The following is a 16878-nucleotide window of genomic DNA, read 5'->3' as shown; positions in this document are numbered from 1 at the left end:
GCATAGATAAGATCCCTGAAGTTGCAAAGACTAAAGTCTCAAAACCAAAAAGTTGTTCTTTATCAAAGTTAAGACTGCCACGCCCCCCTAAAACGACTTGTTCTACACACGCCCCCACATGTCTACCTCACTATGTGGAAATATTTGCATAATGTGCCCAAATGTGCACACAAAGAAAGAAGGCATGGTTTCAGTAACCGCAGTTAGTGTTGAAGCAGCATGTCAGGGAGACGCTGTGTGTTTCAGTGCAAAAGCAAAAGCACTTTATTTGGCCTTCCGAATGTAGATGCATTTAGGAATCTTTAAGATTGCTTACAACAGAACATCAATGTATTTTATGGACGACCGTTTCATGAACCTAGGAGAGGAGGTAATTCTGACTTTGCTATGACAATCTGGCGCTTCTGAATCAGCTACTGTTTTGTTATTAGTTCAAGTATTTGGTATTGACTGTTCAAATGCGGAGTTTTGCATATCGTGTGTGTGTGTGCGCGCGAGAGAGAGAGAGAGAGAGAGAGAGAGAGAGAGAGCGAGAGAGAGAGAGAGAGCGCGAGAGAGAAAGAGAGAGAGAGATCACAGTGGAGTCAGCTGTGTTAACCGTGGCTTGTGTACTGCACACATACCAGCTTCATCACTGTGTCTGTCACGCGACTCTGTTCCCCTTTCGGGCTCTGTCTTTACGTTTATTTTGAAAGATGAAGCTCGCGATTATGGTAAGGGACGTTACATTTCCAACGAGTGCTTGCGGTGTTCGGCCAATCACAATGCACTGGGTCAGCTGGCCAATCAGAGCAGACTGCGCTTGTCGGAAGGAGGGACTTTGTAGAAAACGAAGCGTTTGAGAGAGGCGGGGGATAGAGGACCTACAATAATGTACAGTATTTGAAAAATAATGTGTTTTTTGAACATTAAAGCATGTCAACATATTCTGTTACACCAAATACACAAAATAATGATCTTTAAAAAAGCATCATATGACCCCTTTAACTGTTCATTTTGATTAATGTAATGTATCCTTGCTAAATAAAAATATTCATTTCTATAAAATATGTAAAAAAAAAATTAATTCTTCCTGACCCCAAACTTTTGAATATCATTGTATGTATAAAACTTTGTGAATAAATGTTCCAATTTTGTGGAAACCCGTGGCACTTTTTCTGGAGTTCTGTGGGTGCAGATTTTGTGTGGGTTTGGTGACGTACTAAGGAAAGTGATTGCTATGAACACCCAGTCAGAACTGAAGTGGCTTTACCTTTGAAGGTTTGTTGAAGAGACACGCACCACCTCCACTGTTCAGGAAATCATGATACTCTTCCACGTTACAGTCAGAAAATCTCTTGGGTAAGTAGAAGCTGTTAGAGAGAACCACAAAGCACTAGAGTCATACTGCCTAACTTTACTTTCACGCTCTATGTTTAACACAACCGATAAAAAAGGCTATAAAAAAGAGTGTTTGTAATGCTAACCAAAGTCTCACTGAGCTTAAACTGAAAAGCAACAAACCTTACCTCAGTCACCACGTTTACATGCACATTGTTTTCTGATTAAGGTATTTTAGCCATCATTTTGAAAACAATTCCTGAATGCTGCACATGTAATTATATTACAAATAAACTAAGATATGCAGATTCTTTCCCCACTAATTCTATATGGAAATACTGGAGCCGCTTACCAATAGAGGATAATTATTTTTCTTTGGCCATATGTATATGTAAATGAACAAGTGGATGTTCCAATTACAAATAAAAAAGCATTTATCGTTATTACAGGGAAATGCCAGCTGCCCTGTTCAGATTGACACATACTCTAAATAATCAGAATACAACCAAATTCCAAAATCAAAATGTTCATGTAAACCTGGTCACTGTTGTGGAAAAGTTCTCATGGAGACAAATTAATGCTAAAAATGACAGGCTTGGGACAGAAAACAAGATTAATGTGAACTGGTCACACTGAATGTAAACATCAGTCTGGTTAAATGCAAGTAGATATAACTGCAGACCGGAGCTCTCCAAAATGGGGCGTGAACTCCAAAAGTGGGCAGAACCTCCAAAATGGGGCGGGCTCTCTTCGCGCAAAGACTTTCACCATTGGCTCTGGCTTCGGCCAATTGTTTTTGACTTACATTTCAAAATAAACCTTTATAAATTAAACATTGTTTCTAGTTGATCTAAAATAAAATGCTATATAAATAAATATTCTCCGTGAGAGCAGAGCCCAAAGCTCGTGTTCGGACTGGAGTTTGAACCTCTGCTTCATGATGTAATCGCGAATCACCCACGAGCTCTCCCGCGAGCCGTCCCAGCGCAGGGGAAAGATTTTACTCTATCGCTTTGTTCTAAGCAACGGGGTCTCCCGGGGCTCAGAATTCGCAGGGTGGGAGGGGGTAGTGATGCTGGGTGTAACTAAAAAGGTGCCATTGTCTGGTGAGGTCCGGTTGTTGAGTTACGGATCGATCTCATATCGCATAATCTTATTAACTGTTTATCCCTAAACTGCAACTTTCATTTTTGTAGAATAGTGTAGGAAATCAACACTTTAATTGACAACCAATAAAAACTTTAGAATTAGCTGTGGGGTGGAGTTTGCACTGAAGTGGATTGGGGGGGAAAATTGTGCATGCGTGTCATGTGCCTGTCTGTCAATGGGAGGAAGCCACGCCCTATTTTGGAGCTCCCACCCCGTTTTGGAGTTTCCGCCCCCATTTTGAGATCTCCAGGCTGCAGTTATACCCTTCTCGTTAAATGGGGAAATGGTTACGTCGTTACTGACTCTTTTCATTCAGACCAGCAGAGGGCAGGACTCAGACACAAAGAACAATAAAACACATTGTACAAACAAACACAAGGGCTACAGCAGCCAGATTTGTTGAAAATAGGTTGTAAGAATCAGTCAATTCCCTGTATTTACAGGCAGAACTTTACCTCTTCAATAAGGTGGACATGCAGTGTATTGCATTATATATAAATAACAGTTGCTAAATGCATTCACATCTACATTTACTGGTTGCTTATTAGCATGCATATTACTAAAAGACTAGCTGTTTATTAGTACTTATATAACACATATGAATGCCTTATTTTGCATGACCATATTTTAGTCATGCATTTTTTCTTATGAACACCCTGCAGTTCACGAAACCTAGAATGGGAAACCCTGGTCTGAAATACCACTCTTTCTTTTTAGGTGAATCCTCTCTGATTCTGATTACACTTTCCTCATTCTTCCATCTGCATCCAATAGATGCAAATCACAGTTTATCCACTTGTAAACACAGAGGTGTTGCAGTACGCTCAAACTGTACGAGAACGCTGAACACTGCTCAGCCTGTATCAGCTGGGTCGCTGCCCTCAATATCATTCCGAGGCTTTAAGCACTATTCCAATCTGTGACAATCTGCAACAAAGCAGTTTCAGGAAGCCTTAACCGGAGACTGAGAATCAATATGTGCATATCTCAGAGTATGCCATGTGTAAGTGGTTACTCTTCGTTTAACAGACGCTGAGTGTGATCCTGGAATATCACGGCACCTTGTCTTACCTGCTTGAGTAATTAATTTTAAAGTGTTGCAGACATTTTCACAGGATTGTTAACAACTGGTAGACATACTTAAAGGGGGAAAACAGAGAACACAAAACATCCTGTCACATTAACAATGGAGTTAGTGTATCAGATCGAACATGCAGGCTGCATGGAAAATAAACTTCTCAAAACATCCATCAATGGAGAGACAGATCCACATGAGCGTGTCTGTCTGAAAGGCCATTGATACTAGTGTTAATAACATGAGCCGTGAGAGTGTGCAGTAGCTTTCAGGAAATTATGGATATATATATAAAAAACAACCCAACTACATCATATGTGCATGTTGAAACCAGAGGACTTTCTCATACTCAGAAGTTTGGACTTTTTGCCCCAATAGTCCCATATTCTCCTGATAGAGAGAAAGTGCGTAGCTCTGTGTGGTGATTACAACACTTTTTCTCTTAGTCTTTCATCTTCTACACATGGTATTTCAGTTTGGAGGTCCAAAGGAGGAGTTGAGGAAACCTTTGCATTGTAAAAACTGTTAATGACTAATATAAGTGTTCAGAAACATGACTTGTGAAGAGAAGAAGTCTTATTTGAGAAGCTAAGCAAACAGCAAGACGGAGGGTGAACACACACTGAGAGTGCTGGTGTGAATTTCAGCTAACGTCCTGTCAGTAAGCCATTATACATCAGATGGCAGATGGCAGTCACTTTTGTCACCATAATTCTGATTATCTAATTGTATTATAAAAGACTTTTGCATTTAGAGGTAGACTGTGTGTGTGCCACACATGCTTTATGACATTTGGCATTAGCATGAAATCATGATTGTTCTGTTCTTTTGAGTATGAATGACTGCAGACAGTTTTAAACACTTTAAAGGGGACATATAACAGAAAATTAGATTTTCCTTTATCTTGTGAAATAAAAGAGTAATACTATTTTTTTTAACTCCAAAAAAAACTATGCTGCAAAAAAATCTTTATACTTTATACTTGGTGTTCAGCTACTTGATTTTGTTGAGATTTTTTTATTTTTTATTTAATTACGGTAAAGTTCAAACTATATACAAACCCAATTCCAAAAAAGTTGGGACACTGTACAAATTGTGAGTAAAAAAGGAATGGAATAATTTACAAATCTCATCTGACAGCAAACCCCAAAAAAAGCCTATTTAATTCTAGGAGGTGGAAAATACTGAAAGATCTTAGCTAATATTATCAGACTGAAATGCATGATATGACCCCTTTAAACTGAGAGGAGCCCAATAATCCTCTCTTAACGAAACATGTCCCACTATGAGCTATCAGCCAAATTAAAAACCAGTAAAAAAGAGAGCACATAGGAAACTGCAGAATATTCCAACACAATGCAACTTCTGCCATATTGCTCTCTTGACTGAATAAAATTGAGGCCATAATGCTATTAGATGGAGTGAGGGGCTGAAAAGACTCAGCAGCTGACTGGTCGACAGGACACGAGCGAGTAGCATGACACAACCAAGCGTCTGCTCACCTGCTGTCCCATTCGGGATTGAGGGGAAATGCAAAAGGTATTAAAACACATGGATAAAGACAAACCAACACACACAGATGCACACTATGACATGAACAAAATCGCTTCACAGGTATCTGATCACCTCACATCAAAGCATTTCTCGAATAACCACTGTGAACATTTCTGACTGTTTTAAGCATATATACTAATTATTAGCTGTGGTTTGTTATTCTGGTAATACAATTTTTCAGTTTGACACTGAAAAACACTGTCTGTGAATGTTAGATTGCTAAAAAAAAAAAAGATCCAGGGCAAATTTGAAACGTGAACAGTGAAATTTCAAAATCCACATGTGAAATGTCAACAGTGGAGAGCCAAACGTAGAAAATCGGACTATAATGATCAATAACACTTTCTCATGACATTTTGAGGATATCATGTTCTAATTTTACACAGGTGTTCATATTTCAATCTTACAAAAATGCTCTATTTCAACCCAATATCAAAAGAAAAAAATATGTATTTGGCATTAAGAAAACAGTATTTTAGAAATAAAGTTTTATTTGCAGTGTATTTTGATGATAATTAAGAACATTGACATTGATCTGGATGTCATCTGGAGTTTTTATGTAATGTTCAACTGTGATTCTTATTACTTTAATACAAAAAAAGAATTAATTTTTTTGGACATTACAATAATAAGACTTGATTTTAGGGTGAAATGTGAATGTGAAATCTGCATACTTTGTGGAAGGTTTTGTGAGATTCACCCTCACAGATTGTAATGCTAATTTACCCACCCATCAACAGTCTGTGAGGCCCCCGTGAAAATGAGAACAGGACACAAATAGGAGTAAGCGCTGAGACAGATGAAGCCAAATTATTTACTGCCACCTAGTGGAACTCATGAAATAGTGTTTAAATCTGTCTCAAAGTTTCTCACTGGCTGTCAGTTAACAACATCTGACATGACGGAAAGTATTATGGATCAGTGAGTGGCACAGATTTCAAACACTGTTACTTTGACTACATTTAATTTAAAGTTATTTAAGCAACAAAACACAGGAACACAGACTCAGCACAAAGCATGACAGGCAGGATTCAGTAAGACTAATATGCATGTCCAATAGGGTCTCAAAACTTAAGCGAGTTATGTGTATGTGTTAGGAAATCTGGGAAATCTGCTTTATTTGAAACTTACCCAACATCATCCATTATGCAGCCAGACCATTTATCTTCACACTTGCACTCCCCTGTGAGGGAAAGATGAAGATGGATTACAGTGACAAACTATGAGAGTCTGTTTGTGTGAGTACTCCTGCATTTACTGCCAAAGCACGTACAAAAAATATAAAAGTTGAACAGGAAACGAGAACACTCACCATTTAAAATGCGTTTCTTATCAGAAAATATGCCGATATTTTGTCCTAGTGACTGGGCGAGAGCTATGGCCATTTCTTCGGTCTTTCCATACTAACAAATTAGAGAAAAAAATCACCCAAACAAAAGCCTTTGAGACTGATAAACAGATACATTTTCATTAGTTAAAAGCATCTTTCATAACCATAACCACAAACCTCATTGACTCCGCCTCCTTTAGTGAGTGAGCAGACTCCGCCCATATATGAGGCTCCTCCCCAGTTGCTATGGAAACGGTTGCCTCTAAAAAGAAGAGAGAAAACTGATTAGAAATGCCACTTTACCTGATCATAAAACTAATGTCTGCTGTGTATTTTTTTATAACTCACGAGAAAAGGTGAACGGAGTCACACTTTTCTTTAATAAAGTCTCTTCGGTACTTCATAAACTCTCGTAATGTCACCATGGGATCGTCATTGATGTTAAATCTGTTGTCTGCAGCCCATGTTTCCATCGCAACCAAGACAATTCTAGTGTTGAGTTGCTCTTTGAAGTACTGCAGATACAAACAAAAATGATTTATTAACAAGAGGTGAACAAAGAATTATATCTTTTTCATGAAAATCTGAATCCCCAAGACACAGATGATGACTGCAGAATGATGGATGGTTTTCTTTTATTCTAGAGCTCAATTTGACATATTGAACAACAGAGTGACGCAGATAAATGCCAACTGTCTCTCACAGAGAGAGAGAGAAATGGAGGGATGTTTATGTGACTGCATGCACAAGGTCTATTTGTCTTGGGAAACCGATGAGGATCAGCCTTCTGTTTAATGGATATACAGTGTAAGAACAAAAAATATTAAAAGGATATATTATTAAAATGAATAATAGAAGACTATGAATTGCATACATTAGCAACTTACCAGATCAGCCATATTTACAACAGATTTGGCGTAGTTATTCGTTTGTCCAACGGAAAGGCGATGTTTCTTGTACTGGGAAAAATGAATGTGAATACATAGTAAAATGAATGCATTGCAGGCATTAAGAAATAAAACAATGATAAATTGGTTAATATGTTGGTTAATTAGGTCACTCATCTTACCATTAAATGATCATTTATGACCATCAGCTCTATATATTTGGTCTCATCTGAAACACTCCGTGGATTTCGCAATATCTGTGAGAAATTTGACAGTGCATCATTTTCATGTAGTTTATGACTCTGATTAGCTCTGAGAAGGTGACAACAAGAGATTGGAATCGTAATGATTCTGGATCCAATTCCAATTAAGGAATCTTGTTACTTTACGATTCCATAAACATTTCTTTTAGTTTTGAAGAAGAAATTAATATGCAAAGTGTGGAAAATAATTCTTAATGCATTCAAAACTATCAGCAGCCTGTTACGAAATAATTAGATGATTTAAGATCTAAACAGAACAGTAATAATTCAAAAATATTTTTTAATCCCAAAAACAATGTATCACACACTCAGAAGTTTTGTTCATTCTTGTGCATAGACTGACATGCACTGACATTGCGTTGTCATGACAACAGTAAAGTTTAAAAGTTGCACTGATGTGAATACTGCATATTTTATTTATATTTTGTTAAAGCCTTCAGGCAACATCAGTAGAAAAATGCAGATGTTCTAGAACAACAGAATCAAATTATTATTATATTATTATTTAATATTATATAGTATTATATAATTTATATAATATTATTCCAATATTATTTTAAAAAGCATTCTGAACTATTTGTGATTCCCAATCCTAGTGACAAACATGTTTCATATCATCACCCTGCAGCATGCAAAACATGCTTACTGCAGAGAAACAGCTGATCTATACATTAGTGCCATAAAGAGTCCACAGCCCTGCTGTAAATATTTGATGGGGAGGAAAACAAAGACACAGAAGAAACAGAAAGAGAGCAGCACTTACAACAGCACTGAAATCACATCAGATCACACACACACACACACACACACACACACAAACACAAACCATGAGCCATGTATGTTATAAGTATACACACCTGTCTCCTTTTCCTCCTGTGGGCGGCACTAGACAGTGGAGGGTTCTGGAACGGTGACTGTGCCAGGTGATCTTAAACAAATATTAACTATCAGTATGGACAGTTGAGCACAAAGTGCATGCACACAAAAATAACTCATTCTGCTTTATTAATTAGCCCCCATGGGCCCTTATATATAGTATACTCATGCTATATACATCATGCTTTATACCTGAACACGAGAATAGTTCATACCTGCAGAAATGAAGTCCTCTGGGGGGTCCAAACCAGGAGACTGATAAATCATGTGCACATGAACCTCCTCCTACAGGGAAAAATCAGAGGATACGATATGATTCATATGTGTAAATTCATATTCCGGGTTGCCGGAATTTTACCGTATAAAATACAGTAGCAACGTTTTAGGTTTTACGGGTTTAACTTAAATTTACAGTTAAATACCGTAATTTCATTAACTCATATAATGTTAATATACCAACCTATTGAAGTACTGAAATCTGTTTTGTACCTTTGTAATACACTGATAACCACCCAATGCAGGTGGTGATGAGAAAGTCACATGATGAACCAAAGCACATCACAAGCAGCCTTTAAATAATAACATATATAGAAGGTGCACAGTGTCATTCACACAGACACTAAACACCATTCATGCAATAAACATGAATTTAACAACATTAGGTGTAACACACAACCCTAATATACAAAACTGATAAGAAAAAACTAAGAAGAAACATAGTTATTTCAACAAAAAAACATCAAATTTGAAATGTAACACAGGGAATTCTGGGAATGTCAATTTACGGTTATTCACTGTAAATTATACACTCTTTTTCCCTTCCAAAAATGGTATACTACTGTAAAATTAATGTCCAATACATGTAATGTCCAGTACAGTTTTTCACCGTATATAGTAGGGGAATTTACCGTTAACCATTTAACAGGTTTTTACTGTAGCATTTTTACAGTCTTTTTTTACAGTGTATGTAACACTTAGAGAGTTTGATGAGACACACTGTTAAGTTTGTATAAGAAAGAGACAGACAGCACATATCATTAATAAAGCAAGTCACATTTTTATTTAGGCAATTTGTGTCAAAAAATTCTAAATGTACTAATTACAATATTTTGTAGGCCAAAACAAGTTTGTTACAGTAAGTTACTGTTTTGTTGTTTAAATTCATTTTCCTCAAAATATTTTTTAAATGTTTATACAGACTTTGACAAAAAATATGACTATCCTATTCACAAATGTGACATCAAGCTTATTGCGAGGAAATAGTTAAGACAGTTTAGAAAATAAGATGGAGAAGTGGAAAATGAATGTTTTGACTACCGTTTGTTGGAGTCTCTAAAATACAACTTGATTTGCTTGAGAGGAGGCTCCACAGACTGTCCTTAAAATTAGCAACAGAATTGTCTTTTAAAAGGCCACTGTATGATTCACACACTGTTAATTTTAATATTTATTCTGGTTTTGCGTTTATTCACGTTACACTCTAACGTTATAGTTTAATAGCTCGACGTCCCGCCGCACCCGCCTCAGTGAATTTGTGTGCGCTCCCGAAGAGTCCCCAAACACAAACACTACACGACGAAACCGGACAGAAGATCACTGATTGCGTGATAAAATTACTGTTATATCACCAAAAGAGTCATTTAAAGCACAGTTAATCAGGTATGTGTGCGATATATTGGTCCTGAGAGCATCACTCGGATGAAACTAAAACGCAACATGTTGTATCATAATGTTAGCCGTTATCTGAGATGATCTTGTTAGCGCTCGAATATACTCTTGAATTAATCAAAACTAACCATAAACCAAAAACAACACTTCTGAGCTCGTGAAAACACAACAAATGTAACTTTAAAATAAGTCGCTTCTGATAGACACAGCAAGAAAATCCTTACAGAGATGCGATTTTCTGACATCTATTGTTGTAATGACAGAGCGCACGTTACGCAGAGACATACATTTACTCTCCATGTAAACAGTACACATCATGCCTGTTGTACATATACACAGAGACGTTTATTGTAGTCTACGCTTAGAAACACACATTAACACTTAATACACACACACTCATACTTAATACGACACATATTTAAGCATTGCAATCATCACTGGATTTTGGCTCATCTTTACTGTATGTCTGTGATGGAGTGGGCATTACAACAAGACTTCCAGTACACTTTCTAAATTTACATACAATGGTATGAAAACTTTCACTTTGTAAGCAAACTTGCAAATTACCTGAAGACTGCAGAATAAAATGAGAAAAAAACATGACGCTTTTTTCTCTCGTCATTCTTCTCCTTGACTAAAAATGTAATTTCATGTCCCCTTTCCCCACAGGGTTCCAGTGTTTTCCTGCCTCCAGTCATGTCTTGTCGTGACGTTCATGCCACCAATGCTTTCGCCTTCATCATCGGGATGCTGTCAGTGGGCGGTCTGACCGTCGCCACGCTCATTCCCCAGTGGAGAACCACCCGCCTGCTCACCTACAACGCAATGCCAAAAACGTGACCATGTACGACGGCCTGTGGACCAAGTGTGTGCTGTGAGATGGTTCTTCGGGTTGCTATTACTTTGATGCAGACTGATATGCGAAAGTAGACCAGTTGGACCTGGACCTGCTGCAGTTCTGTTTACCTGCTGGTAGGTACTCATGATGGGTACAATGAACTCGTTCTTCAGTTTATAAGGCTGTATGAACTACTTTTTCCTCCCTAATTCCATGTTTTCCATTTTAATTCTGTTTTAATAGCTTAATTTTAAAGAGGCCATATGATGCTTGTTACTGTTTTCGTTTATGTATAAAATCTGCAAAGTTACCACAAAACCATAAAGGGATTTATTCTAGCAAACAGAGAACACTGCTCCAGACTTGCCTAAAATGCACTGATTGAAGTCTAGATGTTACTTCTGCAAACATCTACATCACAGTTTGAAATATTAGCATAATGCCTGCCCAAAGGCATATGCAAAGTAAGAAGGTCAGGTGAACTGTAGTCTCAGCCTCAGACGTCACGCCCACGGACCGTTGGCTGAATGCCTGATACATACAGCACACAAAACTGGAAACACTTAAAGGTCCCCTGAAATGCTTAGAAACACACAGCGTTACTCTGTGTTGACGTCACTTTAACTGAAACAGGAAGACAGGGCGGGACATATCAAGCAGCCCCGCCCCTTTTTAAAATAGCCAATAGCGTTTGTTTATATCACAGCTTGGGCTAGAGCTGTTGAGCTCCGTAAAGCCGCATTTGACAGGGTATGCCAGCCACAATCTCATCCATATTGCTATAAAATATAGCATTCTGTGTAGAATTCAAATAGCTCTGATACATTTTGTGGTCTGTGTGATCCGCTCCGTGCTATCGTGTCTCTGGACCGGAGCAGAGTGTGTGTGCTAGCGTGTTTTTAGGGTGGTTAGCGTGACACAGCGCGAAACCAGACTTCTTTTTTTCCTCAATGAAAAGCATATTTACACTGTTTGAATTGTTCCCTGTCCCCTATATAGTGCACTACGTGCCATCCACTGTACAGAAAATACTAATTCTGTGGACAAGTGACCGATCTCAGCCCCGCGGCTTCAGCGTCTATTTTATAGTGTAGGGGGCAGGCGCTTCGGATTCATTTGATTGGACAGAAAGTTTGATGAGAAGCTGAAGTATGATGTGACGTCAAAAAAATTGTTGAGCCGTTTTGGCAGAAGTGACGAACTGAAAGCTTTGAATGCTTATATCTTCTAAATGTGAATTTTGTCACTGTTTTGGAGCACACTGCCTTATAGATAACCTTAAGACTAACATATTGATACTAACACCCAAAAAACTTTTAATTTTGATTTCATGGGGACTTTAAGGAGTTTCGAAGTCGTCATTGGATTGGTTGAATTATACAGGATTTCTGGGAGATGTGTGTGTCGCATTTTTTAACGTTGCGCCTGGAAACAAAGATGCAGTGCTCTCTTAATGCCCTCTTGGGCGGGCCTTGGCCATTCAAAGTGGCCAAGGTTCCCAGGCCTTCTGCCGTCACTCTGAAGGTCTGGCTACGCGAGACTAGGAGAACTGTAGTGCTATGTTGTGGAGATGCTGTGTGTTTCAATGCGAAAGCAAAAGTCCTTTGTTTGGCCTTCTGAAAACGGATTAAATTAGGAATCAGATTTACCAGTTTAATAATAAAAAAAAAAAAAATCAAATCAAATGAAATGTGAACAATTCCTTTCATTTTTTGGCAAACAGTGCTGCACAACAGGGGTTTAATGTTTAAAACAAGGATGACAAATTGTGATATTCCTTAAAAAACTGTCATATTATTATTGTTACTAAGTATATTCTACTTTACAATAGTAATATATTTCTGTCATAATTTCTTCAGGTTTCAAACCAAACGGATTGTAGTTAAGACCTTTGGGTTTCTGCGTCTATATGACAAAGTTTTGTCAAATGTAATGATAAAACTTGTGATGTGACTCTTAGAGCAGCTCTGGAGATGAAGTTCATATGTAGTGTCCTATATATAGTGAGACAGCAGTTGCTGAAAACACAAGCTGTGTCGCTCATTTAGTCATTTATCTACTTCATATTAAATAGCAGTTTTTTTGCGGTTTATATTCACTGACACTAATCTATATCGCTGTTTGATTAAATGAGCAGCTCTACTTTTGATTTATTCATCCAATTTGTACCAAATTCCAGGACATTAGCGTTGTACACTAAATAAAAAAATTTTTTGACTGGTTTTAGTGATTCCGTCCTAATTTTTTGCATCACGGAAATCATAGGGTTTATTCTGTTGACATCAGCCTCTTTTCTCCACAGGTCTGCTGTTTTCCAGCTTGGCTCTTCTGCTCTGTCTCACTGGCATGTGTAAAACTGCTTGCTGCTCCAAAACTCCTGATGACATCAAGAACTCCCACTGCTTGGTCAACAGCTCAGGCTGCCATCTACTTGTTGGGATGCTTCTGTTTCTAGGCGGGGCTATTGCCATGCTGCCCTCTGTCTGGTTTCTGTTCCACACGCGTAACCTTAACGAGCGCTACGATAATCTGTTTGCTGTTGAGTTTGGGGTGTATGTGGCCATCAGCAGTGCTGGTGGTCTGATCTTAGCCGCTCTGCTGATGTTCATGTGGTATTGCATGTGTAAAAAACTGCCTTCACCCTTCTGGCTACCTCTACCTGAAGGACCTGCAATGACCAACAGCCTCTCCGTGCAGCCCCTCATGACCAACGGCTTGCCTTCTCCCATGACATACGCACCCCAGAGCTTCCTTCCGGCTGTTCTGGATGCCCCCACTTTTGTTCCAGCACAGGGTTACCCTCAACCTGCACCCACACAGCCTATGCCGCCCCATGTCTACATGCCACAGATGTCCATACCTGATAGTTACGGCTCAGAAGTTGGAGCCTCACAGGCATATAGATACACTCCCTCTCAAAGCTACACGCCTTCTCAGGGATATGCCCCATCTCAAAGCTACGCCCCCTCAGAGGTATGCTGGGCACCGCTATTCCACACGCTCCCGTATTTCGGGCATTGAGATTAACATTCCTGTCCTTACAGACTGACATTGAGTTAGTTGTTTCAAATCAAACAGGTCAAACTGGTATTCTATTCCTATAAATTAGAAATCGTAAATTAGCTGTGGCAGTGAATTTGAACAAAATGGTGAAATTGAAAGAAACGCCTTTTATTCACTTGATGTAGCAGGTGCCTCTTAGTAATAGCACTGAAAATGGCCAAAACAATGTAAAAATGGTCATCAAACCAATAACACAAGTGGAATTAGAAAGTTGTGTACCTCTCTCAATAAGCTTTATTCATAAAACACAAGCAGAACAAATTTCTGTGTAAACTGTTCATTATTTCACTGAGTATGTTGCATTAAATTCAGTGTGACAGGTTTACGTATTATGTACACAGAAATTCATTCTGTTATGTCTTTATTCTGCTTTTAAACCTCAACAGTAACACTGAACTTTTTAACCTGTTAGTGAATATGCCTGCTAATATCTAAATGTGATTAGTAAATGCTAAAAAGAGACGCAACCTACACTCTGTTTTATGACTGCTTACACTTGTATTACTGTCAATGTCATGAAGTTTCATATTTGCCTTTTTTACGTTGCCTTGTTGTAATACCTGAACATCATGTTTTTGTTTTGTTTTTCTAACTTTCTGATATTATGTGAAGGAGAATTAATTTTTACCTGCTGTTTATTATTATTTTTTGCAATGGAAAGAAATTTTTAATTTTTGTTTTGTCGTCAGTTTAAAAACTGTCAAGATGCTACATGAACACTTACGTAACATAATCTGTGTGTTTTTTTATGTTTAAGGGTTTGCAGGTTTTAAAAAATAACCTTGTAGTCTGACTTGTTACTCACCGATGCCTGATGCCTTTGAGCAGTTTAACTACTGTTATCAAGACTACTTCCACTTTTAGATTTATGCTTTGTAATAAGCCTTACATGAGCAACAAACCATGAATGAAACACTACACTGCATTCCACTCTCTTCTTTTAGTGCAAATGTTTTTATTGTGTTTTAAAGGTGTCACACCAGAGAAGTCAGTGCAGTGTAACTCAGAGCATTTGAATGACATGCTGTAGTAGTATGTTTGTTTACTGTTATACTGTCTTAAAAACAAATAGTTCCTATTACATTGCCTATGACATATTGCAAAGATCAATTTCATCTTGCCTGTTTCTACAAAGCTCTATTGCAAAATGTAAATTTTATGTAATGTTTTTTTTATTTGTTTACATAATCAGTGTATAGAGTACTAATGTCTTGAGACCAGTTTATTAAATGCTGTCCCTTGGTGTCTGAATTGCCTTCAGGGAAAGCATACCTGTAGAGTTATTTCTTTGAATTACTGGGCTTAAATGTTGTATCAAATTAAAATGGAAAACATTTAGCTAACAATTATACTGCAAGCAAAGCAAGATAAATGTTGATTATAAATATAATTCAATTCAAGGCTGAATAACTTTTTTAAAAATTCCCTAATATTTATTCATAAATTATTAGGTAAAACATTTATTATATTGAAAAATATATATATTTTTTTTATCTATAGTTTTTTTTAAATAATTGGATAGCCAATATTTTATTAATAATTTACCCAATATTTGTTTGCTCTATGCATTTTATGCTTAGTAGAGTACAATGTCGAAAGCTTAAGAACACTGACTTCAAGCAAATATACCGAAATCAAATGAGAGCCACGCCTATTGAGTGCTTTTCATATGATACACAGAGTGGCTGCCTATGAAGAGTTTCAAATCAGTCACTTATGAGGTTCCATTTTATGGAGGATGGCAGCTCACTAGTTTTGGAACAGAGAGACAGTCAGTCTCAAGACGTTAAACAAAAGCTGACCTGAAATATCAGACAACTCCAGTATTCAACAATTACATCACTGCATTTAGCAGACACTTGCAACTTAACGTGAATTTGATGTGCGTATTATCAGACATGCATTTCTTGGGAAATGACCTTGCTGTTGTTAGCGCCATGCTCTACCAGCTCAGCTACAGGAACACTACACATCCTGCCAGCACACTTCTGCACGCTTACACTCGCTGCCAGAGGGAATATCAGTGAGCTAGATAAGAAAGACGAGGGAGACACAGACCTCGTTTCTATGGAGGCTGTTCCAGTCCACCCCCCATATACTCACGTATGAGGATTAGCCATATAACGCAGATGGCCTCTCAGATGTATTGGCTTAAAATAAGATGGGGTTTTCTGTATTGGAGCAGAGGAGGGGGTGTGTGTGTTCTCTTGGGGACTAGATCATGAATAGAAAGCAGGTTGGGGGATGGCACACTTTCATTTTTTTGGAAAGTGTGTTAAAAATGTTGAGGGGGTGGGGTGCCTGCTGCCCCGAGAAGGGTATAACTGCAGCCTGGAGATCTCCAAATGGGGGCGGGAACTCCAAAACGGGGTGTGAGCTCCAAAATAGGGCGTGGTATCCTCACATTGGCAGACAGGCACATGACACGCATTCGCAGGGTATGAGGGGGTAGTGATGCTGAGTGCAACTAAAAAGGTGCCATTGTCCGGTGAGGTCCGATTGGGGAGTTACGGAACGATCTCATATCGCATAATCTTATTAACTGTTTATCTCCTGAACTGCAACTTTCTTTATCACAATCCCGCTGTGGTCAATTTCACGGGTTAAGGTTAGGGTCAGGTGTGGTGTAGGTTTAGGTGTAGCATTTTTTGTAGCATAGTGTAGGAAATCAACACTTTAATTGACACAACCAATAAAATCTTTAGAATCAGCTGTGGGGTGGAGTTTGCACTGAAGTGGATTGGGGGAAAAACTGCGCATGCGTGTCATGTGCCTGTCTGTCAATGGGAGGAAGCCACGCCCTATTTTGGAGCTCCCACCCCGTTTTGGAGTTCCCGCCCCCATTTGGAGACCCC

At 38.3% G+C, this 16878-nt stretch overlaps 1 protein-coding gene and 1 pseudogene across 1 annotated transcript in view; one reads left to right on the top strand and one right to left on the bottom strand.

The window, feature by feature from the left end:
* The window catches only part of LOC107556947 (disintegrin and metalloproteinase domain-containing protein 22), a gene marked incomplete at its 5' end in the record, with an annotated part of 52170 nt that overhangs the window by 13715 nt on the left and 21577 nt on the right, over positions 1–16878 (bottom strand). Inside the window, 9 exons of the mRNA XM_016240217.1 lie at positions 1253–1352; positions 6230–6281; positions 6411–6501; positions 6606–6690; positions 6777–6943; positions 7316–7387; positions 7498–7572; positions 8436–8506; positions 8670–8739. Coding sequence (XP_016095703.1) covers positions 1253–1352; positions 6230–6281; positions 6411–6501; positions 6606–6690; positions 6777–6943; positions 7316–7387; positions 7498–7572; positions 8436–8506; positions 8670–8739 — 783 coding nt within the window. The remainder of the gene's footprint in view (positions 1–1252; positions 1353–6229; positions 6282–6410; positions 6502–6605; positions 6691–6776; positions 6944–7315; positions 7388–7497; positions 7573–8435; positions 8507–8669; positions 8740–16878) is intronic.
* On the top strand, positions 9788–14650 carry LOC107556961 (claudin-12-like; annotated as a pseudogene).

This window comes from Sinocyclocheilus grahami, unplaced genomic scaffold (assembly GCF_001515645.1).
Source record: "Sinocyclocheilus grahami isolate Dianchi unplaced genomic scaffold, SAMN03320097.WGS_v1.1 scaffold585.1, whole genome shotgun sequence".
NCBI classification, from domain to species: domain Eukaryota; kingdom Metazoa; phylum Chordata; class Actinopteri; order Cypriniformes; family Cyprinidae; genus Sinocyclocheilus; species Sinocyclocheilus grahami.
Note: the sequence above shows the minus strand (reverse complement) of the source record. Positions and strands in the feature narration are given on the sequence as shown.